General features: G+C 46.3%; 1 protein-coding gene across 5 annotated transcripts in view; it reads right to left on the reverse strand.

The window, feature by feature from the left end:
• The window catches only part of HTR3B (5-hydroxytryptamine receptor 3B), a 41,559-nt gene that overhangs the window by 4,551 nt on the left and 11,309 nt on the right, over nucleotides 1-25,699 (reverse strand). The window contains exons 1-7 of one of the 5 annotated variants that reach the window (XM_081844424.1): nucleotides 19,108-19,128; nucleotides 10,956-11,031; nucleotides 8,892-9,052; nucleotides 4,167-4,211; nucleotides 3,762-3,871; nucleotides 3,028-3,197; nucleotides 1,990-2,147 (exon numbers count right to left, since the gene is read on the reverse strand). In XM_081844424.1, the coding sequence (XP_081700550.1) occupies nucleotides 1,990-2,147; nucleotides 3,028-3,197; nucleotides 3,762-3,871; nucleotides 4,167-4,211; nucleotides 8,892-9,052; nucleotides 10,956-11,001 (690 nt within the window). In that variant the 5' untranslated portion in view covers nucleotides 11,002-11,031; nucleotides 19,108-19,128. Of the gene's footprint in view, nucleotides 1-1,989; nucleotides 2,148-3,027; nucleotides 3,198-3,761; nucleotides 3,872-4,166; nucleotides 4,212-8,891; nucleotides 9,053-10,955; nucleotides 11,032-19,107; nucleotides 19,794-25,699 lie in introns of those variants that run through there. The other 4 variants (XM_081844427.1, XM_081844423.1, XM_081844426.1 and 1 more) reach the window with 4 other exon arrangements.

The following is a 25,699-nucleotide window of genomic DNA, read 5'->3' on the forward strand; positions in this document are numbered from 1 at the left end:
TTAGAAAATTTTGTGTTGATTGAAAGCTTATGTAGTGTTAAACCTGCAGATAAGCTTTGCTTGGCCCCATACTATATTCCTCCACGAGTGGGAGCCTGATTCCTTTGAGAGGCACAATTCTTTTCAAAACCATTGTGTCTGTCGAATGCTCAGAAATTTGAGATGACCCCACACGGCGATTTCAAATGAGGACTGTGGGGTATGAACCTCTCAATAAGATTTGGGCCACCCTGTATAAAACATCGTCATCAGGAACTGGTATCAGCATGTTCCTTCAGAACCTTCAGCTCTTTTCTGGGCAGGGTTTTGTGGAGGTGTCCATGGTCCTGAACTGCAACCTATGATTCTCTCAGCAACCAAATCCTTCCCTTTCCATCCTGTTTAACAGGCGATGGAGCTCATTGCCTTTAAATTCCCCAGCACAAGGAAGGAAGCAAAAAGAGGAGAGCGCTTTCGATTTAGTCGTGTTTGCCATTAGACACCCTTCAGGTGCTAGCAATATTATGCCACCATTTCATTATCCATTAACGCCAGGTAATAATAATAAGTACACAAAAGGTATTTGCAACCCATTGGCGCTAATGAAGGGAATCAATCTCATTCGGTGCCCGTTCAGCAGCTGCAGGCTGGAGATGGAATATTATCCAAGGTTAGGTGCCAACTGTCTTGCTGGCGGAAGACCCCACCAGCACTCAGTCTTGCCTAGCTGCCTTCATGAGGCGAACGGGGGCCGACAGTCAGACACAGCTTTGCAGCTGAAGCTGGCACCTTTCCCTTCTCATTTATTCTACAAAGAAGCACCAGATAATGGTAAGTTTGTAGATCCTGTGTGAAGGTATCATTTCCTGTGCTGGAGTGAGGAGAGTTGAAATGCTGAGTGTGTGTGCTGAATTTGTGGTGAATGTCCATGTATGGTAATGGTGTGTGGTTTGTTTGTGCCATGGCCACTACAGATATGTGACACTTGAAGCTATGGGGGCTAGCTGGGTTTTTTGCCCTGGGTGAAGCCTCCATTGAGGCTCTCAGCCTGTGTGTGTGTGTGTATAAATGTGCATAGGTAAAGGTAAAGGGACCCCTAACCATTAGGTCCAGTCATGGCCAACTCTGGGGTTGCGGCACTCATCTCACTTTATTGGCCAAGGGAGCCAACATACAGCTTCCGGGTCATGTGGCCAGCATGACTAAGCCGCTTCTGGCGAACCAGAGCAGCGCACGGAAACGCCATTTACCTTCCCGCCAGAGAGGTACCTATTTATCTACTTGCACTTTGCCATGCTTTCAAACTGCTAGGTGGGCAGGAGCAGGGTCCGAGCAACAGGAGCTCACCCCGTCGCGGGGATGCGAACCACCGACCTTCTGATTGGCAAGTCCTCGGTTCTGTGGTTTAACCCACAGTGCCACCCATGTCCCTTATGAATAGCGTGGTGCAAAACTGGGAGTTTGACCTGGGTGAAATAAGGCCTCTGCAATACAGTCATCTGAAGAAGCAAACAGGATGAGTGAAGAGGAGGTTGGAAGAATTGGAAGACAGAAGAAGAAGCATGAAGAAAGAAGAACCAGGAAGATCCTTACTAGGTGCAAACCAAATTTCTCTTACTGCTAGCACTGAATCACATTACACGCTGATTGGAAATCTTGGGTTCCTAACAATTATCACATCATTACTGATTTCAAAGTAAAAAAATGTATTTTTATTCCACCCAGTACCCACAGGGCACTCAGAGCAGCTTCACAATGTGAGGATTATTATTTTTTAATCAAATGCAAAAGTGCTGTTTAAAAAACACAAGTATAAATGAATGAACAGCAACCATCTAAACTACAATACAAAAACCAGGCAACAGTAAAGCTGAAGGACCAGGTTTAGCCAGGAAGCCTTTGTGAACAAGAGATGAGAACAAGAACAAGAGGACATGGGGGCATTAAATGATGTCATTAAGGGAAGAGGAGAGGATAGAGTGACCAGGTCACAATGTTCCAGGTACTCACATGAAACTGAATCTGAGCAATGCTCCCAGTCTGCGTTTGCAGGATACGCCGCTCAGAGAGCACAGAGACCAACTCCCATTCTCCATCATTTAGAAACAACTTCTGGTCACTCTTGATCTCCTCATATCTCCTCCAAAAAGCAAGATCCACATCCTGAACTAAAAAGGATGCAGTGGGGAAAAATGACAAAACTATTAGTCATGCACATTTAAGATCAAGTCCAGTGGTGAACAAAATGTTACTTTACAGCCTCACTGCACATTTAAAGTACATTGCATCCCCCCAAGATTCATAGGAACTGTAGTTCACCCCCCACAGAAGTACAATTCCTAGCCCTCTCTGCAAACTAAACTTCCCAGGGTTCTTTTCCAGTAATGTGGAGAACTCAGAGGGAGCAAACAGAGTCAAGAAATTAATTCTCATGATGGAGAGAAACCAGACTGTGGGTACCTATCATTCCAAGGTATCTCCTTGCCCCTTCCCACTCAGAGCCAACTCTTGTCCTGCAAAGTAAGGCAAATGTGAAGCAAAATAAAGGCAGCCTGTATCCAGCACAAGAGTCTAGTCTCCTAGTTGTTAGAAGAGCAATCAATCCTGCCCCAAAAAACTTGTTTGGGGGCTTCTCTCTGGTCAGTTGAGAGGCATCATATCTGGTCTGACCAGACTCCCTGTAGTTCCTCCCTTTGGCCAGCACTGGGTGGTGGTGTTGTAAAAGCAATGATGGAAACAGAGGACCATTGGTTCATCTAGCACAGTATTGCCTATACCAGTGTTCTTCAACCTTGAGTCCCCAGATGTCGATAGACTATAATACCCATCAGCCCTGGCCATGGGTGAAGCTAACTGTGGATGATGGGAGTTGTACTCTAGCAACATCTGGGGGCCCTAGGTTGAATAAGTGGCTCTCCCACTTATATACCTGGAGATGCTGGGGATTGAACCTGGGACCTTCTGCATGCAAGGCAGGTGCTCTACCACTGAGCTACAGATTTCCCCCCTAATAACACCCAGTCCCTGGGTTCAGAAGTCCTGACTCACCTGTGTGCAAAGCGCTGCTGAAAGTCAGGCTGCAGTTCTGTGTGTCAAATGGGAAAGTGTACATTTCCAGGATGCATGTGGACACCACCTGCATGGGTTTGTAATTCTTGATCACACCACTGGCATTCAAGTAGACAAATGGGAGATCTGGGGATTTGCTGGCATCCACGCTATACCAGGAAGAGAGAGTGAGCAGAGGAACAGTCCACGATGTATTATACATTACCTGGGAACATTACTTCCACTGCTAAATATTGCATTTTTGTTCAGGCATGAGTGACATTTGTAGCCTCAGAGCTTGGAAAGAAGGGAATGGAACAACTCCCCTCTGAGTTACTCCATTCCTTACTTCCCAAGTTCTGAGGCAAGAAATGTCACTCATGAGTTGTCAAATGTCCCCTCTGAGTTGTTCCATTCCCTTCATCCTTTTGGTCCTTCCTCCCTTCCTTCCTTCCTTCCTTCCTTCCTTCCTTCCTTCCTTCCTTTCTTTCTTTCTTTCTTTCTTTCTTTCTTTCTTTCTTTCTTTCTCTTTACCATATATCTGCAGTAGGCCTCCAAGGCAGTTAAAACCAATAAACCATATTTATTACTATAATATAATAAAATGCCACTGAAAAGCAACAATATCAAAACATCTCCAGCTTAACAACTGCAGCCCAAGGTGAAACCTACTTAAGAGGAGTTTATGAGACCCTGAGTCACCATCATCTCAAACCAACAAGGTCCACACTTACGATTCACCAACAATAATATCAGGAGCCCAGATGCGGTGAATGGGCAAAGAGATTTCTTGGATCCCATCATAACGGCTGGAATTCCAGGTGAGATACTCATCCTTCCAGATCTGCAAAAGAGAGAAAGGAGCATGTCTAGCTATTTCTAAACTGTACTAAAGTCAAATGTATCATGATGGAAGCTGAGATGCGTCTGTTTAGTTTTTGGTTAGAGAAGTGCGGGAAATGGGTGGAGAGTTGAATTTAAAAATGGGGGAAGGAAGAGAGGGCTACTTGGGTTATTAGGGAGGCCTGGCTTACTAACAATTAATATCTGGAGCACCACCTCATACAGCAAGGATATGGAAGCTGTGGCCCTACAGATGGGGGGGGGGACACCATCAGCCCCAGTCAGTATTGTCTTACCTGCCGATACCAAATGCTTGTTTTCAGTTTTTGATTCTGAGCATCCTAGAAAGGAAAAAGATGTAAATTGTGCAAATCATGCAGACAACAACAATCATTATGGTGGAATACAGTGAAGTCAGGAAATTATCCTTGTTGCACATTTGCCTAGAGAGTTAAACAGGTTTTGCCTACTGTTAAACAGGATGTTTTCATGTGGCTTCAAATCATCTCCATCCCTGTCTCTCTCATTGCAAATTCAAACAGTATGACTTGTATGGAACTAGATCCACTTAAGTGTTCTAGGGACATGGCTCAAGAGCCCAGCTGGTGTAGGACATGGGGCCCAAGCCATGCCAGAGTGGGATGCAACTCTTTTGCCTCTGTCTCTGGTCAAAGGTGGGAACTGCAGGGAGACCAGTCTGAGATTCTCTTAAGAGCAGTAGGTCAAAGCAGGTCATGTTACTTTATGACTTTCCTGCAGGAGGGATAGAGAACTCGGGACCCTCTGTATGTTGTTAGACTCTAACTCAGGGGTCAGCAACTAAGGCCCATGGGCCACAAGCAGCCCATGGGGTCGTTCAACTGGCCCATGGACCCCCACCGCCCACTTGGTCAGCTCTTGTGCGCCACCCTAAACTGTCAAGGAGCAGAGTGGGGACCACCTTCCGCGATGTTGGCTGGCTGGCTTCCCAATGGGAAGCTGCACACACCTCCTCTGCGCTGGAAGGAGTGCCGGAAATAGTGTTTGCACATGTGTGTGCACACACACACACTGGCCTACTGTGGCATCTGCAGGACCATAAACCAGCCCAAGCCACAAAAATTTTGCTGACCCCTGCTCTAACTCCCAGCAGCCCCAGCAACTAGTATGGTCAGTACTTGGGGATGATAGAAGTTGCATCTGGAGATCCACAGATGCTCCTGAACCTTGTTCTCAGTTAGATTTGTATGCAGGTTTAAGCAATGAAGAAACAGCTTTGCCTGTCTCTTGTGCTGGCTAGAATTATTCTGCCTTATCACATTGCTGCCTTGCCCCATCTCCAGATTTGCAGGAGCTGCACCTGGAATCCAGCTAAGAAAGAAAAAGGAGAACCAATCAATTTTGCCAAGTGGACAACTCTCTGGAGGCCCATCTCCATCACTGTCTTCTCCTACACCTGACTGGCGCTGTTTTGTTGACCCTCGACTCTCAGGTACCCCCCTCTGTCTGCTGCTCCTTACAGTAAATTACCACTGACAAAATGGCACACCGCTGCCGGCTGTTGACACTATAAACGAATCACCCATCTCTCCCTCCCTACCACCCTAATTAGTTACTCTGACATTAATCAGGTTGCTAAGAATAATGCATATTCTCTACAAAAGCAGGGCTTGAAAACTGGGCAGCGTTGATTGCCTTCTTCTCTGGAAGGTTCACAGTTTGGAAGCATCCCTTCCTAGCAAGGAGAATAACAGAGAAATAATTGTGGGGGGGGGGAGTGGGGAGTAAGAGAGATATTTTGCCACTGTGCTGGTGAAACGGCCACCATATCTCATGCATGCTCAGGTTGAGAGGAAAAGGGGGGGGCAGCTCAGAAAATATTTTGAAGTTTAAAAATGGTAGTCCCACTTTCTAAGAGACCCTGCCACAGTCCCCCCCACACACACACACTTATAGCCTCGCAAGTGGCAGGATGCTTATTCAAGGACACACTTCAGTCCTGCAGAAGCACTCTAGGAGGGCATGAATGGGGCTGGTAAGGGGTGTAGCCCTAGGGAAAGGAGGGGCAGCTTGGGGAGAGATCCTGATGGCCAGACAGAGAGGGCTGAAGGGATGGATTTGGCTCGCAGGCCTGAGATTCCCCGCCCCTGTTTTAAGTCTTCTTATGCATACCCCCACATTGTATGAACAGCTAATTCTTATCCCCATCTCTGCTTCCAACACCTTTCCTGCTTATCACTGCTGTATCAGCACTCTTTGCTTTGGGCAGCCCATTGGCTGTTGACGTTCCCTCCATCCCTAGTGCCAGAGTTGAGGGAGTTGGGGGGGGTGAGTCAGAAAGTAAAACTTGACTCCCCTTCAGAGTTTTCCTCCATGCCAGCTGGCCAATATAATTGCTTCTCTCGTTGTGCCATTTGAAACTATTCCTTCCTCTCTCGCTTTGGGTGTGCATGTACGGATCCCCTTCCATCTTGCTTGTTAAAAGCAAAGGATATTTGGGAGAATTGGAATTCATTAGTCTCCCTAACATAGGAAGCCTACTTTAGTCTTAAATTGGTGGTTAGCAAACATGCAGATAATTCCTCCGCATTCTTATTTATCTTTCCCCCAGTTCAGCATCCTGTTGGAACAGCTGCCTCGGCGTCTGTCTGGGAGGCTCTAAGTCAGTGGAGTGGAAGACGAAGGTGCGTGGAATTCGGCACTGACGAAACTCAATCTAAACAAATTGGAGCTCTTTCTCCGTTGACTAGATTATCGGTCTAATCAGATTTCCCCAAGGCCCTCCTAATAACTGGAGAGTCTCAGACTGCTCCCCGCCTTTTATGTGCGCGGAACAGGAGGCAAAAGATCAACAAAAGGAGTCGCAGGCGACAGGGAAGATGGGGCGGGAGCACTTTGCGTGCCGCAATGCCTGCCGAATGGCTCCTCTATTAGCGTGCACACCTGCCGAGGCCTGGGAGGCATCGAGCGCTCTTGCAGAGCCAATGGCAGCGTCTGACACCGGTGATTACACAGCCAAATCTCTCCTCTGATCACCGGGGGGTACAAATACGGTCGCCTTCCGTATAAGTTGATCGTACAAAACAAAATGAGCAAAGTCAGTCCCTTGCAAGCTCTGGGCCTTGTAGAGCCACTGTGCTTTTCATCTTATGGGCATGGGAACCTGCCTGATATGGAGCCAGACAAAAACAAAGTCAGTACAGTGGTACCTCTGAAGTCGAAAGGAATTCATTCCGGAAGTCCGTTCGACTTCCAAAACGTTCGGAAACCAAAGCCGGTGGCAGAGGAACCCTCTCCGGCATCCGGGGTGGAACACCGAGGGGTAGGGCGAACCTCCCAGTGGTGCACGCACAGTGACCGTATGGACTGCGCATGTGCGGCAATCCCGTACGGACTGCAGATTTGCAACATCCTGTACAGAGTGTGCATGGGTGGCAGCCCATATGGTAGCTTTGTGAGAGGCAGCCCATACAGACACCAGTATGGACAGCTCACGAGAGCAGCAGCCCGTACGGTCGCCGTGCGAGAGGCAGCCCATACGGACGCCCATTTGAATGGCGTGTGAGAGCAGCAGCCCATATGGACACCGCATGAGCGGCGCCCATACTGACTGCATGCGCCCTCGGCCCCTCTACAGCTGGGGGGAGGCAGGGGCCATCTTATCACCCCCTAGAGTGGGACCCAGGGTGGACCACCCCCTCCACACCCCACTCTGAACACCCCCGACCAAAGGGCGGCTTCCGATTGGCTGCAGGAAGCTCCGCTGGACATTTGGGTTACAAAGAACGTTCGCAAACCAGAACACTCACTTCCAGGTTTGCGGGGTTTAGGAGCCAAAATGTGTGAGTACCAAGGCGTTTGGGATCCAAGGTACGACTGTATTGTCACTTCTGACAGGTAGTGATTCTCCAGAGTTTCAGGCAGGAGGCTCTTCTGGTTCCAGCTGGAGGTGCTAGGAACTGAGTTCAGGACCTTCAGCATGCTAGGCAGATTCTCTACCACTGGGCTCCAGCCCTTCCCTCTTACATAGTGGTCAGGGGGTTGAAGACCCCTTACTGTTGCCACAGCAGAGTCCCAGCCTCCAGCAACTCAATCAGTATGAAAGGGGAGCTTTTTAGCAACTATATACTCCAGAGATAAGCATTTAGGAACACTGAAAAAGCAAGGTGCCTCAGTTTCTAGAGAATGGTGTGCAAATTCTATTATGTATGATGAAACTTCTCAGAAAACACAACGTGAGTCACTCTAGAAGGAGATATTGGAGCACTCCAAATCATTTGCCCAGGTATGTGCACAGAAAACAGTATATCTTGCTTTCAGAAAGGCGGAGAGCTTAAAAGCTCTTTCCATGGCAGGAAAACCTGGTGTGGAAAGGTCTCTCTGCCTTGCTTACCAGGCTCTGGGAAGATCTTGCATAGCCTCTGGAGGCCATGAAATCTCATATGGCCCTATAAGATCTTGCAAAGATGATGCCAGACTTTCCCAGAACTCAGTAAGCAAGTCTGAGAGCTTAAAAGCTCTTTCCACACTGGGAAAACCTGGCACAGAAAGAGCTTTCAAGCCCTCAAACCTGGTACAGAAAGAGCTTTCAAGCCTAAAGCTGCAATGGGGCAAGTTAAACGCACACAAGCTGCGAGTCAACTGTACATGCATTTTTGCACACATCACTTAGCCGGAGGCCAACACTGCAAAGTTTGAATTCTGAAAGATGGTTTTGTTTTAGTTTGTGTGTTGTTTCGCAAAGTTCCTTTCCGGGTAGGTTTGCCTTTAAAATGCTGACTGAATCAAATCCCTGGTCTCTGGAAGTGCTGCAATATTCTTCTGCAGGTCTTCCCAAATTGCTGTTGCAGACAGGTAATAATTACAGGGTTCAATTTAATGCAGAGCTACTAGCACCCAACCCACATTTAGACCTCAATGACTACAGAAGCACATCACACATGGGCTCTAGCCCCTGTTTAAAGGTCTTCCCCTTGCAGAGACTTCATGGCTATTCTACCCTGCAGGTCAACAGCTTTAAATGAGCTAGAAGCTCTCTTTACCACGTCCAGTACTGCATGCACAAAGAGGTCAAGATAGACGATGGTGGGCTTGCTCCAATTTCTGACAGGCCTCACTCCCTTGCTGTACTTCTTCAGAAGCCGCCGGGTCAAGCGGTGCAGTGTGGAGTTCCTGGGTCGCTGAGTGGCGGCAGCCAAAGTACCTGGCAAACAAAGAGACGCAGGTAATTAGGTGTGATGGGAACATGACAAAAAGCTGACAACACTTTCTTGGGAAGGGCTGTTCTTCCTGAAGGGCTTGGACCCTTCAGGATGGGACAAAGAGCCTAACAGAGAGGTATTAACTTAAAGCCAGCAGGCACGTGGACTACCACCTCTGTTGAAGTAAGGGTAGCAAAAATGCAGCCAATAAAAAGGCAAATCTTTAAAAAAATGTAGTATAAACACCGACAACTGGGAAACATGGGCCTGCGAGTGCTCCAATTGGAGCCTTTACCAAAGGTGTTGTGGGCTTTGAAGACACTCAAACTCAGGACAAAAGGGAGAAACATGCTAAGAGGAAGGCACGCTTGGAAAACGCTCACCATGATCAACTCCTGCCTGGAAATCCATGTCCCTACTGTGGAAGGATGTGTGGATCCAGAATTGGCCTTCACAGTCACTTACGGACTCACTGTTAAGACCATGTTTATGTACTCAGCTACGAGGGATACCAAAGAAGAAAAAGAAGATATATATGACTGATGCCCTTCTTTGGAAATTAAACCAATGTCCAGACTTTAACATTCAAAAACTTTACTTGCAGAAGCTGACACTTATAGAGGAATTAAAACAATGTTTACAGTCACATGCTTATCCAAGCATGGGCTTACAGTCTCTTCTTCTAACTTCCAAACACCTGTATTTTCCTGTTTCCAGAGCTCAGCCCTCAGCCATCTGTATTCCAATGAAGCCATGCCTTGCAGGTCCTATGAGAGATTTCCACCTTCTTCTGCATTTTTGCTCTATTTCTTACAAGCAGAGAAGAAACACTTGAACGCACTACAGTATTCAACTTAGCAGTGTTCACAGTGGATTGTAAAAAAAAAAAGCCATCTCACCTCAGATAAAATGGAGTCTATCCTTCACTAGATACATCCCATGTGACTAAGGTTAGCCAATCACACAAGAACTACTAGAGAACTCTCTAGAATTCCATTACCAACCATCAAATTTAAATACATAGTAATTCATACATGCATTTACAATTTCAGTGAATTAAATTACTATACTTAACAACCCCCACAGGGTCCTATCCTCTTTCTAGTCTCAGCCAGTGTGGTGCAGTGGTTAGAGTTTTGGACGATGACTGGGGAGATGGGGTTCAAATCCCCTCTCAACCCTGAAGCTCACTGGGTGACCTTAGGTCCATCACTGCTTCTTGGCCTAACCTACTTCTCCCTAAACCACTTTCTCCAACTCCTTGACTGAAATGTGTCGTCTTCTTCTTGGGCAATCACTCATAGTCAAGTAAGATCGTCTTCCATCAACACGGTTTTAACAGTGAGTCTGTAAGTGATGGTGGAGGCCAATTCTGGATCCACCCATCCTTCCACAGTAGGGACATAGGTTTCCAGGCAGGAGTTGATCATGGTGAGGGTTTGCCAAACATGCCTTCCTCTTAGCACATTTCTCCCATTCGTCCTGAGTTTGAGCATCTTCAAAACCCAAGACACCTTTGGTAAAGGGGGTTCTCCAATTGGAGCGCTCTCAGGCCAATGTTTCCCAATTGTTGGTGTTTATACTACATTTTTAAAGATTTGCCTTGAGAGAGTCTTTAAACCTCTTTTGTTGACCACCAGCATTACGCTTTCCATTTTTAACTTTGGAATAGAGTAGTTGCTTTGGAAGATGATAATCAGGCAACTGCACAACTTCACCAGTCCAACGAAGTTGATGTTGAAGAATCATTCATCCTCACTACCACCATATCTGTATCCAAGGCTGTGATCCTGTGTATACTTAATGATTTGGATGTTATAAATTCCCAGTGAACACAATGGAACTTGCTTCTGCACAAATATACTTTGAATCAGGCTTTGTGATCCTTAAGGCTTCTGTCCCTACCAAGGGAAGCAGAAGGAGTAAAGCTCAGTCTGCTAATTGGATACATTTGGCATCGGTTGTCAGGTGCAGAGGTTGCCTGTGGTTAGGAAAAAGAGTGGTGTTGGTTTGGCTTTTGCACTGCTTTTGCCTTTCTCCTCTGACAGCTCATGTCACCCGACAGCCAGCCGACTGCCTTTCACCAAGCTCTGAAGTCACTTTAATTTTTAAGATAATAGACTATGTGTTTCCAGTTAATGGGCTTTTTCTTTTCATTCAATGTTCTGCGGATCTCATTCAGGAATCTAGACCACAGAAGTGAATGTGGAATAGGAATTAGCGAACCCCGAAAGCCACATGGTTTGGGAGCTGATGAGATTGTGCCTGATCCTGTACTCAGATAATTTAGTTCTCTCTCTCTCTCTCTCTCTCTCTCTCACACACACACACACACTCACACACACACACCCTCCAACCCACCCACCCTTTCCCCCATATGAGCAAGCTTCTTTACTGGAACAAAAAAATAAAATCTGTTTGCATAGCAGGAGAGAAAAAGAGCCAGGGATGCGGGAGCATTTGGGCGGGGGGGGAGGGAGATACGGAGACCCAAAATTGCATGTGACACATTCCTGAGTGGCCCCTCAGAAATGCAAAAAGATTCTCTCCCCCGCCCCCTGCTCACTGTTCCAGCTGGCCCTTGGGGAGCTCAGCCTCACCAACTCATTGGGCTGAAGCAAATTGGCAACGTGTGTGAGCAAAATCTAATCTGCAGGGTCCGAGATGTACGCTTTCTCCCGCTTGCCGGGCCTCTGATAGCTGTTTTGATGAGCTGCTGAAGGGACCAGAGTTCCAGCAGGAAACTGTAAATGAGATGTCCTCTCTCAGCACGCTGAGGCTGCTTATGTCCATTTTTTATGAAGGATGCCATGTCAGGAGCTGGGCTGGGAAGCGATCCCTATCTTTGATCAATGTCACAGCAACCAGAATGTTACGGACAGGGCTGCAGGTGTGTTATCCTCAGCAGAGCCTGTGGAATAGCAAGCCCTGATTTCATCTCAGCCAGGAGGCAAAAGCATATTTCCTTCCTCCTTAACTGGAATCAGAATGATAAAAGGAATGTTGTAAAGGGGAAACTGGAATCAAAGTGGCCTGAAGAATAAACTTAGTTTCTAAACTCAGGGAATATACCCTAGAACAGGCATGTCCAACAGGTAGATCATGATCTACTGGTAGATCGTGGGGTGTTCCTGGTAGATCCTGGTAGATCTCTGGCCCCTCAGTGATCCCCTCCCCCCCAAAAAAAACTTCGGCTTCAGCTTTCCCAAAAAAGCTCGACAATTATGGCTTTCAAAAAAAACTCCACAACTCTGACTTCCTAAAAGAAGCTCAACAACTTTGCCTTTCCAAAAAAAGTTCAACAACCTCAACAACTCTGGTAGATCACTGCCAGTTTTTTTTTTATACTGTGAATAGATCGTAGTCTATTAGGAGTTGGATGTCCCTGCCCTAGAAATATGGTTTGTGTTCTTGTTAAAGACTTGGTTGGGGGATATGGTTAGAGTACAGACTAGGACGAGGGAAACCGGGGTTCAAATCCCCACTCAGCCATGAAGCTCACTGGCTGACCTTGGGCCTGTGTTCGTTAGAGAAAGAGGTATGATATAAATGCATGAATCAATCAATAAATGTGTCAGCTGTTAAGAGAGCAGGTGCTCAAAGTGCCAAAATATTTTATTATGCACAACATCTTTCAAAATTATGAACTTGATTCATTAGTGGCTGTGCTTCTCACCACCAACCTGTAAATATAAACAGCTGTGGCTTTCACCTTTGCTGTTTTATACCGCATCTATTGATTGATTTCATAAAATTCAAAAACCACTTGATTATAAGAAACCTCTTTTTTTATAAATAATATTTATTAAAGTTTTGAAAGTTACAGAAAGGAAAAAGAAAAAGAATTAAACGTAACAAAACCATACAATACAATACAAAAACAAGAATATTGCATATACATAACAAAAATAAAACAAAAACAATTAAAAAAAGAAAAAAAGAAACACAACCTATACTTTCAATGTTATTAACTTTCTTTTACTTGTTTCAGCGACCTCCTCGCACCTCCCTTTTTCTGTATTCCACTTCGATTAATTGTTTCAGCAAATCCTTTCCATCTTCCTCAAACTTCTGTCCTATCATTTAACTTAACAAATTCTAACATTATTTTTTCCTTTAATCCAATTACAATCTATTATTAGAAACCTCAAAGTGGTTCATATAAGATAAAACAGTAAAAAAAAAAAATTGTAACCTTACTTTAAAGTACCTAATACTTAAAATACGAAAACAGATTAAAATTACCTCAACTTTCTTAGCATCTGTGTAGGCTTGTCCAAACAGAAATGTTTTCAGGAGGCACCAAAAAGAGTACAGTGGAACATCGGGTTGCGAACGTGATCCGTGTGGGAGGCACGTTCGCAACCCGTAGCGTTCGCAACCCGCAGCGCCGAATCTGCGCATGCATGTGACGTGATTCAGCGCTTCTGCACACAGTGCCGAAACCCAGAAGTAACCCATTCCAGTACTTCCAGGTTTCGGCAAATCCGTAACCTGAAAACGTGTAACCCGAGGTACCACTGTACAGTGAAGGCACCTGCTTAATCTCACTAAGCAGTGAGTCTCAAATATGCACACTGTGCTGGTCCCGGGGGGAGGTTACCGTGAGGCGTGGTCAGAGTCCGGTCCTGGGTCACGGGTCTAGAGACAGTCCACCCAGGACGAAGCGGGATCCAAAGCAAGAAGCCGGTCGTGGTCGGGAACTCTGGGGAAACAGGACTGGGTGCTGGCTGAAACAGCTCTTCAACGACGTTGCTCCCGCAACCTGGGACTGGGCTGAGTGGCCTTTATCTTCTCTGAGGCCAGGGGCGGTCCCGGCCCCCAGGTGACCCGCCTCTTCTGGCCTTAAGGCGAACACTCCTCCTGGGAGAAACCAGTTCCCTCCGCCTCTCTGCCCTGAGCCTCTGCAGCTCAGGAGAGGCTGGAGGGTTACTGGACCCAGGGGGAGACTCACTTTCCCCTGGCAGGGCTGGGAGAGGAGCACCTGTAGGCAATGTGTCCTCAATCGCCTCCAGAGCCAAAGTGGATTCATCTGGTGTCTGCTCCTGAGGATCCGGCACAGGTGCAGGCGCTTCAGATGCAAGGCCCTGCCCCAGCTCAGCTGGCCCTAGAGGCGGGGACTCCTGTGCAGGCCGGGATTCCTCCGGTTCAGCCTCTGAATCGGATTCCCAGGCCATCACACACACACTACGAATTGCAGTAGTCTTAACTTGGAAGTTGTCAGATGTCTCTGCCCAGGAATGGCTGTAGCAGCTGCTGCCAGTGACTCCCATGGCCCGGTTGCCCAGGAATGTACAAAGACAAGGAAATGTTTCTTACCACTCACTTTTTATTCAGTATTTACAGAGAGAGGCTATAGAACCCAGCCTCTTGGATAATGGCATTGTCCCGAGTGAGTCTCCATCCCCCATCTCTCCCACTTCCTCTTTCGTCACTTCTATGGGTGCTGCTACGTGCCCTTTGTCTTTGAGCTCTCTGCTCTCCTACTTTCAAGGCTTGCCAGGTTCTGGGAGGGGAGGGTCTGGAATGCTTTCTAAAGACACTGAGCCCATCAGCTGTCGCCCCCTTGGTGCTCCCTCTTCCTCCTCCTCCTCTCCCATGATTTCCCAACTTTCCCCCACATCTGCCTCTGAGCTGTGACCTCCCTCAAACCCCTGTTGTAATTCTAAACCCTCTTCCTCTTCCTCCTCCCTGGAAGGGTCAAGCTGGGGAGGCAGTCTCCACCATTTCTCCTCTCCCCAGTCCCTGACACTGACACACCATTCTCATCTGGTAAAGGCACTCTACCACACCTGGGCCTCTATGACAAAGCTGGGTTGAGGAGCACCCCACATTGTGAACCTGATCTTTTGGGACAGTTGTTCCAAAACTCTTCCCATCATGGACGAGCAGAAAATTCCTGAGGATCTTAGAGAACCACTTAAAGATTTTTTTGCCCACCGTAGCAATTGGAGAGCACAATGCTAAACGATGTGTGCTTTTTAATTGTGCTTTTGCAGACACAGACCACCCGACTGAAGCTCACGGACCACCAAGGGTTCACAGACCAGTTTGGGAAGTCCAGCTTCGTGGCACAGATGGGGAATCTGTGGCCCTCCATATCTTGTTGGACCACAGCTCCTAACACTCCTGCCCACTGGCCAGGCTGGCTGGGGCAGGTGGGAGATGGAGCCTACCAACATCTAGAAGGCTACAGCTTCCCCATCCCTGCTTTGGGGTAAGTGCTGCCCCATTCATAAATACGGCTGCCCCATTCATAAAATCTGCATCAAGCAGATTTTTAAGCTTGATGCAATCCCAAAAACAGTGCAATGCGTGGAAGTCCTGCTGAAGACTCAACGCCCGCTGGCCTGTGCCCAAAATGGAACCAAGTTAGAGACTTTAACCTGCTACACCGATTCAGAAGTCAAAACCGGATGTTTCCATGGGGACAGCAATGCTCGATGGAGTTAATGGTGGTGCTAAAAATAAGCCTAATAATGATCAATTGTCGGCTGTGGCGCAATATCATTGCGAGCTTTGTGCCCACCTGTCCCCATTGTGGCTACCACCAAGGAACGTGATGCTTCTGGGCTGCGTTCCAGCAAGAACTGTGGAAACAAGCAACGTGCTTGAGCTAATGTCAGGGACAGAGACAGCTCTCATCATCAGCAGCTGCACATTTCCTTCGGCAGCCTGGAAGCGTTGCAAATGAGGCTCCTAAAACTCAACTGTCAACGGAGCTAAACGAATAGACGTTGTTGATAATAACAACACCTCCCCTGTGTAGGAGCACGCAGGGAAGTAAGGCTGAAGTGGCCACATTTCAAAGCTGCAAAGTATCTTTGGGGTATTAGCCCCCTGTAGCAAACATTCACATGCTCTAATCCTACCCTCTTAGAGTGTCAGAAACATTCCTCGCCAGTTTGGCCGCAGCTTGGGAGTTTTGTGCTGCTTCAGTGAGGCTCTGGGTTGTGATAGAGAGATAACACCAGAAGCGTGATGCAATCAAGGGAAGGGAGATGCTTACACAAGACCTTGGCATCACTGGAGCAACTCGGAGAAATACTTGCTCCTCATCAAGAACTAGGAATGTCCACTTGGCTTCTCATCCTTGAGATTTTATTTATTTCATAAGATTTATACACTTGACGGAGGATGGGGGGGGGACCTCAAAGTGGTTTACAGAGAGAATAAAAGGGTAAAATTGTAAGCAAGAAGAATTAGCAACAATAATTTAAGACTTTTGAAAAGTTAAAATAACAATAAAATAAAAACAGATTAAAGCCTTGCATCAGCTTTCTAAAGATCTGGGCAGGTTTGTCTAAACAAAAAAGTTTCATCAGATGCTAAAAAGTGTGCAGCAAAGATGCCTAATATCATTAGGCAGGGAGTTCCAAAGGGTAGGTGCTGCCCCACTAAAAGACTGAGTTCTTACAAATGCAGAATGAGTGTTACGTGACAGCTGTAACCCTACCAGTTCTACCAATCAAAGCAGTCAAAAGGGAGAGTATATGGGGTAAGGCCATCTTGTAGGTGCCTGAGACACAAACTAGATTTAATGAACACTCATTTCAGAGTGCTTTGAAAACTGATAGTCATAGCCTCTTACATACTAACCTTTTATGCTCTTCCACTTCCATTTAGTGCTCCTAACCCTTCTTTTAGATTCTTATAGTACCTTCTGTTTTAATAATTTTAGCTCTTCAAAATGTTTTACAGATTTTAAATGATTGTACCCCACCCTATTGATGCTGGTCTATGACCGTAATAAAGATTTCATGATGAATCTTGGAGGTAAACTGGTCCCAAGTTGTTAAGGGCTTTATATACTAACACCCAGTGCTATTTTTCTAGAAAAAGAAGTGCCAGAACTCACTATGAACACCTCCCTTGTTCTCTTCTAATGGCAATGGCGCCCACCTGAGAGGTGCCGGAACTGAGTTCCAGTGAGTTCTGGCTGAAAAAAAGAGCCCTGGTAACACCTTGAACTTTGCCCAGTACCAAATAGGCAACCAGTGCAGGTCTCTGAGCACAGGTGTAATATGCCGACAAGGCCTTGCTCCCATCAGCAGTCGTGGAGAAGCACTCTGCACTAACTGCAGGTTCTGGATCAGGCACAAGGAAAGCCCCACAGTAATCTAGTCAAGAAGTAACCAACGTATGAACTACTGTGGCCAGCCTTTCCTGGGTAACTGTATTCTGCACCCATGACTCCCAGTTGCCTCTGCTTTGTGCAAAATCATAGGTTCACACACACAGAATGTCCTGACTATAATAGTCTTGCACATAGAGAATTTCCTTGCCTAAAGGGGTTGAAATCCAGCATCTCTGCACTCATTCCACCTCCTGCAAATATGTGCAAGGCATGAGTCCTTCTTTTGTGCATCCACAAAAATCATGCGGGCAAACCTTCTCATAGGCTGTGCCACTTCAGACTGCAGGGGGAGACTGGCAGTTTTGGATGCCCCCATAAAGAAAACAATCACCCTGCTTGTATTGGTTTGTTTGCTTGCTTGTAGCATTTGTACGGCTGCCCATCATTCCCTGAACAGCTCACAAGCAAAAAGCCAGGAAATGCAAGATGAAACTATCAAGATTTTAAATATACAACCCAGCAAATGGCAGCATAAATATTTGATCAGCAGAGAAGAGTAAAAAAAAAACCACTTCTGCAGCAGAAGTAACGATAACATGATGGTAAAGAGGGGATTACAAGTGAGATACTAAAATCACAATTTTAAAAGTCTGGAGAGAACAACACTAAAAAGTATTCAAGAGGCACTCACGAGGCCAAACTGTAAGCTCAAAGCAAGCCTCATGGGAGTGGAGTAAGGGCAGGTGGATTTTACGACCATCAAAAATGTCTTCTCCTTTGGGTGACTGCTCCATCACCAAGAAAGGAACAAGGCACATCACTTTAAAAAGAGGACTAAAATGAGACACTGATTTGCATGTTAAAAAATTACATAGACTAAGTTATATGTACAGATGTGCATTTGGAGACTCTAGAAATAGAAATACAGTATATCTCCCCTCAGTGGGGAAGGCTAGGGGCAGGTAGCCTGGTGTTTAGGCTCAGTTTGCTGTCCAGGTGCTGAAATTTGTTGATAGGCAACATCTAATTGCCCCTTGCTCTCGCTCTGTAGAATTCTATAAACTGGGCAGCCCATCAAATAGAGAACTGTCTTCTGTACAGCAAAACACGTGGCCACCCTACTTTGGTAGCCTCCTGTTGCACCCCACTTGACAGGACACTCAGAGTAGGGCCTGGGAAGTGGATCTTGAGTTTCAGGTGGAGGTCTCTATGGGAGAAGACGATCTTTCAGGCACCCCAATGCCATGAAGGCTTTAAAGGTGAGAAACAGCAGCTTGGACTGGGTCTGCAGATGGACTGGGAGCCAGCGCAGCTGACAAAGCACAGGAGTCATGTGATCAAATCACCCAATCCCCGCTGTATTATGGACCAAGTACAGTTCAGAGACATGTAAAATCCGGCATGTTTGAAAGAAGGGCTCTCACCAGCAACCAAACTTTTTGCTTGCTTCTACACCTCCCCCCACAAACAGCACTAAAGCATGCAAAGTGCTACATTCCAGGTCAAGCATTATTGCCACCTGATTTTGCTGCTTGTGTGAACAGGGGCCCTAGTGGCTATAACATCAAGAAGAATTCCACCTCCTTATTACCTTTCAGGGTGGACTTCTGGCTAGCTTGCTGGTTCCTTTTCTAGATCACTGGTTGTTTTTTGTGTATTTTAACCTCTTGCATTAGCTGACACAAACCACCCTGAACTGTGAAAAGGTGGCTCAGAAGCGTGCTAAATGAATAACTTATGACTCGCATACTTGACTGCTCAGGCGTTCAGCTGAGAGTCATCACCAAGTGCCAAGTTACTGAACAAGAAATGTGAGTGTATGAATTGACCCAGAGACCAAATCTTTCCCTCCCTCCCACTCTCTCCCCAAGTACTGTAATCAAAACTGTAGCCTCCTCAGGGCAAGGACCTGCTTAGGCTGCCCTGAAAGATGCCATGTATACAGATGGCAATGTAAGAATAACATACCTGAAATCTTACCTGCAACAAAAATGAAGAGCAGGAATACCTTCAGCATCATCATAGCTACCACCTGGTAACTCACAGAATCTGATTTTTCCCAGGAAAGGACTGATTCTCCAGCATCTCATCAGAGGAGCAGGCAATTATTAAGCAGGAAGTTCACCTTCTCTCTTCTTGTCCGTTTCTTCATTGCACATCAATGAAATGTCCAGCACCAACAGTATTTCAAGCTCTGAAAGCCTTTCTGCGCTCCCACGAGATCTAACACTCGCCACCTCTTCTGCTTGGGAAAGTGATCACAGACAGCATTTTAATTCCGCTGACGTGCTGGTGCTAAGTGGCTGATGGCAATTGGTCTGGAGATGGAGAGTTGAGGTTGTGGGGGGTAAGAAATCCTACTCCTAACAGGATTTCGCAGAATGCTTTTACCTGGGAAGCTGTCTTCTGTGACGGTCTTTGCAATAATAATAATAATAGCATCCCAAATAGATCCTCTGCATCAGATTTATGCACTGGCATCTCTGGCATTGACAGCAATTAACCTCACTGTCTTGAATTACCTTGGGTAATGGAAGCTTTCTATTGTCTAATGAAGAACAATCACTAACACCGTAAGCCAAGGAGGAGGGAGGCTGGTGTTGGGAGATCCAGACTGCATGTCATCTTCTCGTCTCAACTCCCTTTAATTAAAAGACATGCTGTGCTGTGATGGATGGGAGAACTTAACAGCCTCATCTCAGAAAGGAAAGGAGAGCCCTCTTTTCAAGCAAGGTTATTCCGGGGGACCTGTCCTCTACCGGACTGGTACTGAGGTGCTGGCAAACACTTTTTAAAAAACAAGGGCAATGTTTTAGAGGGCGCCAGTGACTTGGGGAGCAAATCAAAGGGGCACCATCTATTGCCTCTCTTCCCATGTGTACCAATGTAGGAGCAAAAGACTCTTTAACACACACACCCTTTCCACTTCGATGGACCAACTGTTCCTTCTTATCCACTCATTTCACTTAGATTCTTACAAATGGGGATAGCCATTTTAATTAATTTTCTTGCCCACCCTCCACCAGTAAGTCCCAGCACAGGTTACAACAATTTAATAATTTTTTTTGAAATTGTTTTTATTTGATTTTACAAGTGTAATGTTATAACAATACCAGGTACGTATCCATATATAAAGATTTCTCTGAATCTCGAGACTTCTCGCCATACCCTCCATGGGTCCTGTTGTCAACATTTTCAACTGCATACTATTTCATAATCTATATTTTCTATCTGCCCATATTGTCTGTAACATTTGTTACATTACAAGCGTTATTAGAATCCTGCTAAAGTTTTCATCTGCTTACAGTGCTCTCCTAAATAAATTATAAATTTCCCCATTCTTTCTTGGAGTTTTGTCTTCTTGGTTCCTGAGCTTTCCGGTGAGTTTTGCCATTTCAGCATAGCTCAGCAGCTTGTTTTGCCATTCCTCTCTGGTAGGGACTTTCTGTCTTCATTCCATCTCTGGGCTAGAGGAATCCGTGTGGCTGTTGTCACATACATAAAAAGTCTTTTCTGCTCCTCAGGGATGTTGGCACCTACAATTCCTAATAAAAAAAGCTTCCTTTTTTACAAAAGTTATTTTAAACATATATTTTTTTCCCAATTCATTATATATCATTTCCCAGAAATCTTTTATTACCTTATGCGACCACCACATATGGTAAAAGGTACCTTCTTTTTCTTTACATTTCCAGCAGGTATTTATACTTGAGGCTACAACAATTTAAAATACAGTATCAAAAACAGTTAAAACAAATGACAGTCCCATGAATTTGGGTGGATCCAGAAACCACATATCTCAAGTGTCAAAGACCAGGGCAAAGAGGTGTGTTGGAGGCCTGGCTGAGCCTCTCTACCAGGTCTGGGGAAACGCAGGGCCAGGAACTGCATGCAGCCCCCAGGCCCTTCTATCCAGGCCCTGGGTCTCTCTCTAGACTATGCCTGCTCTCCCTGGACTACATTCTTCACTAGTCCTGCTCAATGTCCTCCTTCAGTTCTTTAGCCTGGCAGGAATGTACCCCTGAATTGCTTCCCGGGATGAAGATTGAGAGATGCACATGTACAGAGAAACTTTGGGCTTTTGCATGGCTGGAATTTAGGCTCCTCTGCAAAGGTGGAAGTCACGCCCATTGCTGGGCCCACTTCCGCCTCTGGCCTTGCCCTGTTTGACGCGCTTTCCCTCAAACCAGTTTCTTTCTTCTTATATATATAATTTTTATTCAATTTTCTGTTTTGCAATTTAGAATATTCATTTATACAACTTTAAAATATCAATGACTTCCATCCTTCTCTTTCCATGGTTCATTTTACACAGCATAAATCCTTGCATATTTTATATAAACTAAACCATTCAGAATTTCATTACAGTCATACCTCAAGTTACAGACGCTTCAGGTTGCGGACCGCCGAAACCCGGAAGTACTGGAACGGATTGCTTCTGGGTTTCGGCAGTCACACATGCGCAGAAGTGCCAAATCACAACCTGTGCTTGCGCAGATGCGCCGCTGCGGGTTGTGAATGTGCATCCCGCACGGATCACGTTCACAACCTGAGCGTCCACTGTATTACTTCCATCAAAACTTATTTACACTGTTGAATTTATCTTCATGCTGACAACATTTTCAAGCGTACACAATCCCCCCCCCCATACATTCAGTGAACATTTTTCCAATCTTCTTTAAAAGAATGTTCTTCTTGTTCTCTTATTCAATACGTTAGATCCGCAAGCTGCGCATATTCCAACAGATTAAGTTGCCATTTTCCTTTGGTTGGGACCTCGCTCGTTTTCCATTTTGGGGCTAACAAAACATGGGCCGCCTTAGTGGCACACATAAAGGTAAAGGGACCCCTGACTATTAGGTCCAGTCGTGGCCGACTCTGGGGTTGTGGCGCTCATCTCACTTTACTGGCCAAGGGAGCTGGCGTCCAGCTTCCGAGTCATGTGGCCAGCATGACTAAGCCGCTTCTGGTGAACCAGAGCAGTGCACGGAAACTCCGTTTACCTTCCCGCCGGAGCGGTACCTATTTATCTACTTGCAGTTGACGAGCTTTTGAACTGCTAGGTTGGCAGGAGAGTGGCATACATAAATAGCCTTTTTTGACACCTGGGAATTTCCATCTGACACTCAAACCAGTTTCTATCTGATTAGGAAGCAGAAGCCATGGTTAAGCTGAGATGTGTGTGTGAGGTTTTTCAGGCAGCCGTTGCTCACGTGTGGATGACAGTTTTAGTGAGCTGGAGTTCATCACAGAAAGATAAATCAGAGAATGCAAATAGGGCGAAGGCACACACAAACACTAGCAATGAAAGAAAGCAATTTGTAATACAACCGGCGGGGTAGGGTGAAGTGACGCCTTGCTGCATTTCTAGCCACTAACATGTACATAGCCTCTGATCCCGCCAAAGTCAAGGGCTTGGACAGATACCCTTTGCCATGTGCCTGGGATACCCCTGTGGCTCAGGACTCTGAACCATTACCCAGCAGTGGAGCAAGCCGATTGGGCACCTGAGGCAGCATGCGTGCATGCCCTGCGCCCAGGGGTGAGGCCACACACATACTAGGGCGGGGCCAGCTGTGGGGGTGGAGCTGGGGCAGGGCCTCCGAGGAGTCTGCCTGCCTCCTCGCACTCAGCTGCCCTACAGCGGAGGGGGAGGCAGTGGGCAGACAGTTTGGGGCAGCACGGAGCCTGCAGGCACCCAAGCCACCGCTTCACTCCCAGGAGAGATGCATGGGTCGAGCGCACTGCAGCCCGGCATTTTGTCACCCCCATCAGTGGTGACCCCCATGGTGGCCCGCACAGCCCCCTTCCTCTGCCCCTGCCATCACCTCCTGCACCCCAAGGGAAAAGGCAGCAATGAACCCAGACCAACTCCACAATCAGCAGTGCTGGATTGCCCAATAGGCAGACTAAGTACATGCTTATGGCACCAGCAAAGCAGGGGCACTGAAAAAAAGAAGATAAAAAATGATAAGAACTTTGTTCAACTTCCTTACACTCCGCTACACACTCTTCCCCAATTTTTCTATTCTGTTTCTAATATTTATTCCCACACACCTGTATGTGTCCTACGAACGTAGATCAAATTAATGTGGGGAGATCAGATTCTGTCAAGTGTTGCTATAAATCTTTGTTGTTGTTTTTATTTTAAACTTTTATTTCACAGTTTACTGTTGCTTTTATTTTTGCATTATCTAATGAGGGGGCCCCATATATATATATATATATATATATATATATATATATATATATATATATATTTGCTTTCGTAGATTTTCACGGGTACAGGAATGCAGGTTTTGGTGTCCTCGGGTGTCTTCCCGTGTAAAAGTTGGGGTGTCTAGGCGACGTTTCGACGAGGTCTCACTCGTCATCTTCAGGCTGGTGCTTTCGGCTTCTTGTTACTGGAACAGAGCAGGATCTCAGTGTTTGAGTTCCTATAAATACTGTAGAGGGGGTGTGGTGTATAGCCTCCAATGTTCTGGGCAGAGAGGAAGTTCCCAGGCTAGTGTGCCTTTTCTTCTTTTGTTCCTTAATTACTTGAGAGATATCTTGAGTGATTTCTTGAGTGATATCCTGAGTACCACTTAGGTGGGTCATTAGGTGTGGATTAGTTGTTAAAGTCTTTGTGTCTTGACCTCTTGAACTTTGTGAAGAGTTTTCCTGAGAAGATGGCTGTACTGTACTTAGTTGTGCTCTGGCTTGGCTTCGTGTATAGGGGCGAGCTGTGGTTTTGTGGCTTGTGCTTCCTCTCTGCCCAGAACATTGGAGGCTATACACCACACCCCCTCTACAGTATTTATAGGAACTCAAACACTGAGATCCTGCTCTGTTCCAGTAACAAGAAGCCGAAAGCACCAGCCTGAAGATGACGAGTGAGACCTCGTCGAAACGTCGCCTAGACACCCCAACTTTTACACGGGAAGACACCCGAGGACACCAAAACCTGCATATATATATATATATATATATATAGGGTTTCAGCCCCTAAATATCTTAATCTGGCCCTGGACATTGTAGTGTGGAGAATTGTCAAAAGTTCATCAGACTCTGCTTCTGAAAATGAAGCTTTGTGGGGCATGAAGCACATGCCCCACAGGGGGGCAATTTGGTTTTTAAGGGGGGCAATTCGAGAATGAGTTATTAACAGCGAATGGCCTTTCAGGCTTCCTACATGTGAATAGGAGTTCACTTTTTGAATAATAAGAATTATATGTCACGGGGGAGGGGGTATCAGGATTTTAGAGATACTTAGGCGGGGCATGGCCAAAAAAAGTTTGGGAACCACTGCTTTATATACTTCCAGGATCAGGACCTTGGTTGGAAGAGACCTAATAGAGGAAGCCTCGGTTCCTTTCTTGCTGGTGCAACACTTATCCTCCCTAGTTCTGCGGGTTCTTAACTCTCTTGTGGACAGTTCCTTGGCTGCACCTGCTGTTGCGCCCAACCCCTTGACTCTAGTAGGTTTCCCTACTAGCCTGACAGCTCCCCTATCTGGGATCCTCAGGCTCCTTCGGGAGGAAGGGCAGGACAGCAGTGGAAGAAATAAATAATAATCCCCCTTGCAAACTGCAACATGGCTGTCTTACCAAGAGCAGAAGTAGCTGGCTGCTTCATAAATCACAATTTTGAAGGGTCAAGACAGATGATGAGATCATGCAGCCAGAAACTCCCAAATGAGTAATGGGCAGCAGATCAGACTAAACCAGCTTTCCCCAACGTGGTGCCCTCAAGCTGTTTTGGACAGCAACTTCTGTCAGCCACAGTCTAAAGATCCAACCCTGGCAATGGAAGAAGCAGTACAGATTCTCTGAACTGTATCCATTTGATCATTCAGCCTGAGTCTATGTAGCCCTTGGGTTGGTTTGTGCTGTACATACAAAGAAGATCAGGATCTGCTGAATCAGGCCATTGGCCCATCTAGTCCAGCATCCTTTTCCCAGTGGCCAACCAGGTGCCTATTATGGGAAGCCTGCAAGCAGGACGTTGGTGTTAACAGCAGCCCTTTCCCTACTTGCATTTCTATGCAACGGGTCTTCAGAGGTATATTGCCTTCAACGTTGTGGCTAGTAGTAGCCTTACCTTCATGCAACCATGATTTGGGTTGTCCTCACAGCACCCCATATATATATCTGGTGCTACTGTTTGGAGCAGTGAAATGTCTCAGGCGTTTGGATGAAGTACTAAAAGAGAGAGGTGACACCTTGTTGAAGACCTAGGAAGATTTGAACCGCTTTTTGTGGGTTTGCAAACAAGGCCAGTTCAAGACATTTTGCTGCCCACAGCAATGGACAAGGTGGCAACCCCTCCTGGTTCTGTGTACAGAAGCCAAGAGGACTGACAACTGAATCTTCCTTAAGAACATAAGAAGAGCCCGCTGGATCAGGCCAATAACTCACTGAGTCCAACACCCTTTTCTTACAGTGGCAACTCAGATGCCTATGGGAAACCTGCAGCGTAGGAATTCTCTCCCCTCCTGTGGTTTTTAGCAGCTGGTATTCGGAAGCATCACTGCCTCTGACCCTGGAGGCAGAGCATGGCTAGTAGTCACTGATAGTCTTATATGCCATGA

Source organism: Podarcis erhardii, assembly GCF_964252035.2.
Source record: "Podarcis erhardii genome assembly, chromosome: 16".
Classification (NCBI taxonomy): domain Eukaryota; kingdom Metazoa; phylum Chordata; class Lepidosauria; order Squamata; family Lacertidae; genus Podarcis; species Podarcis erhardii.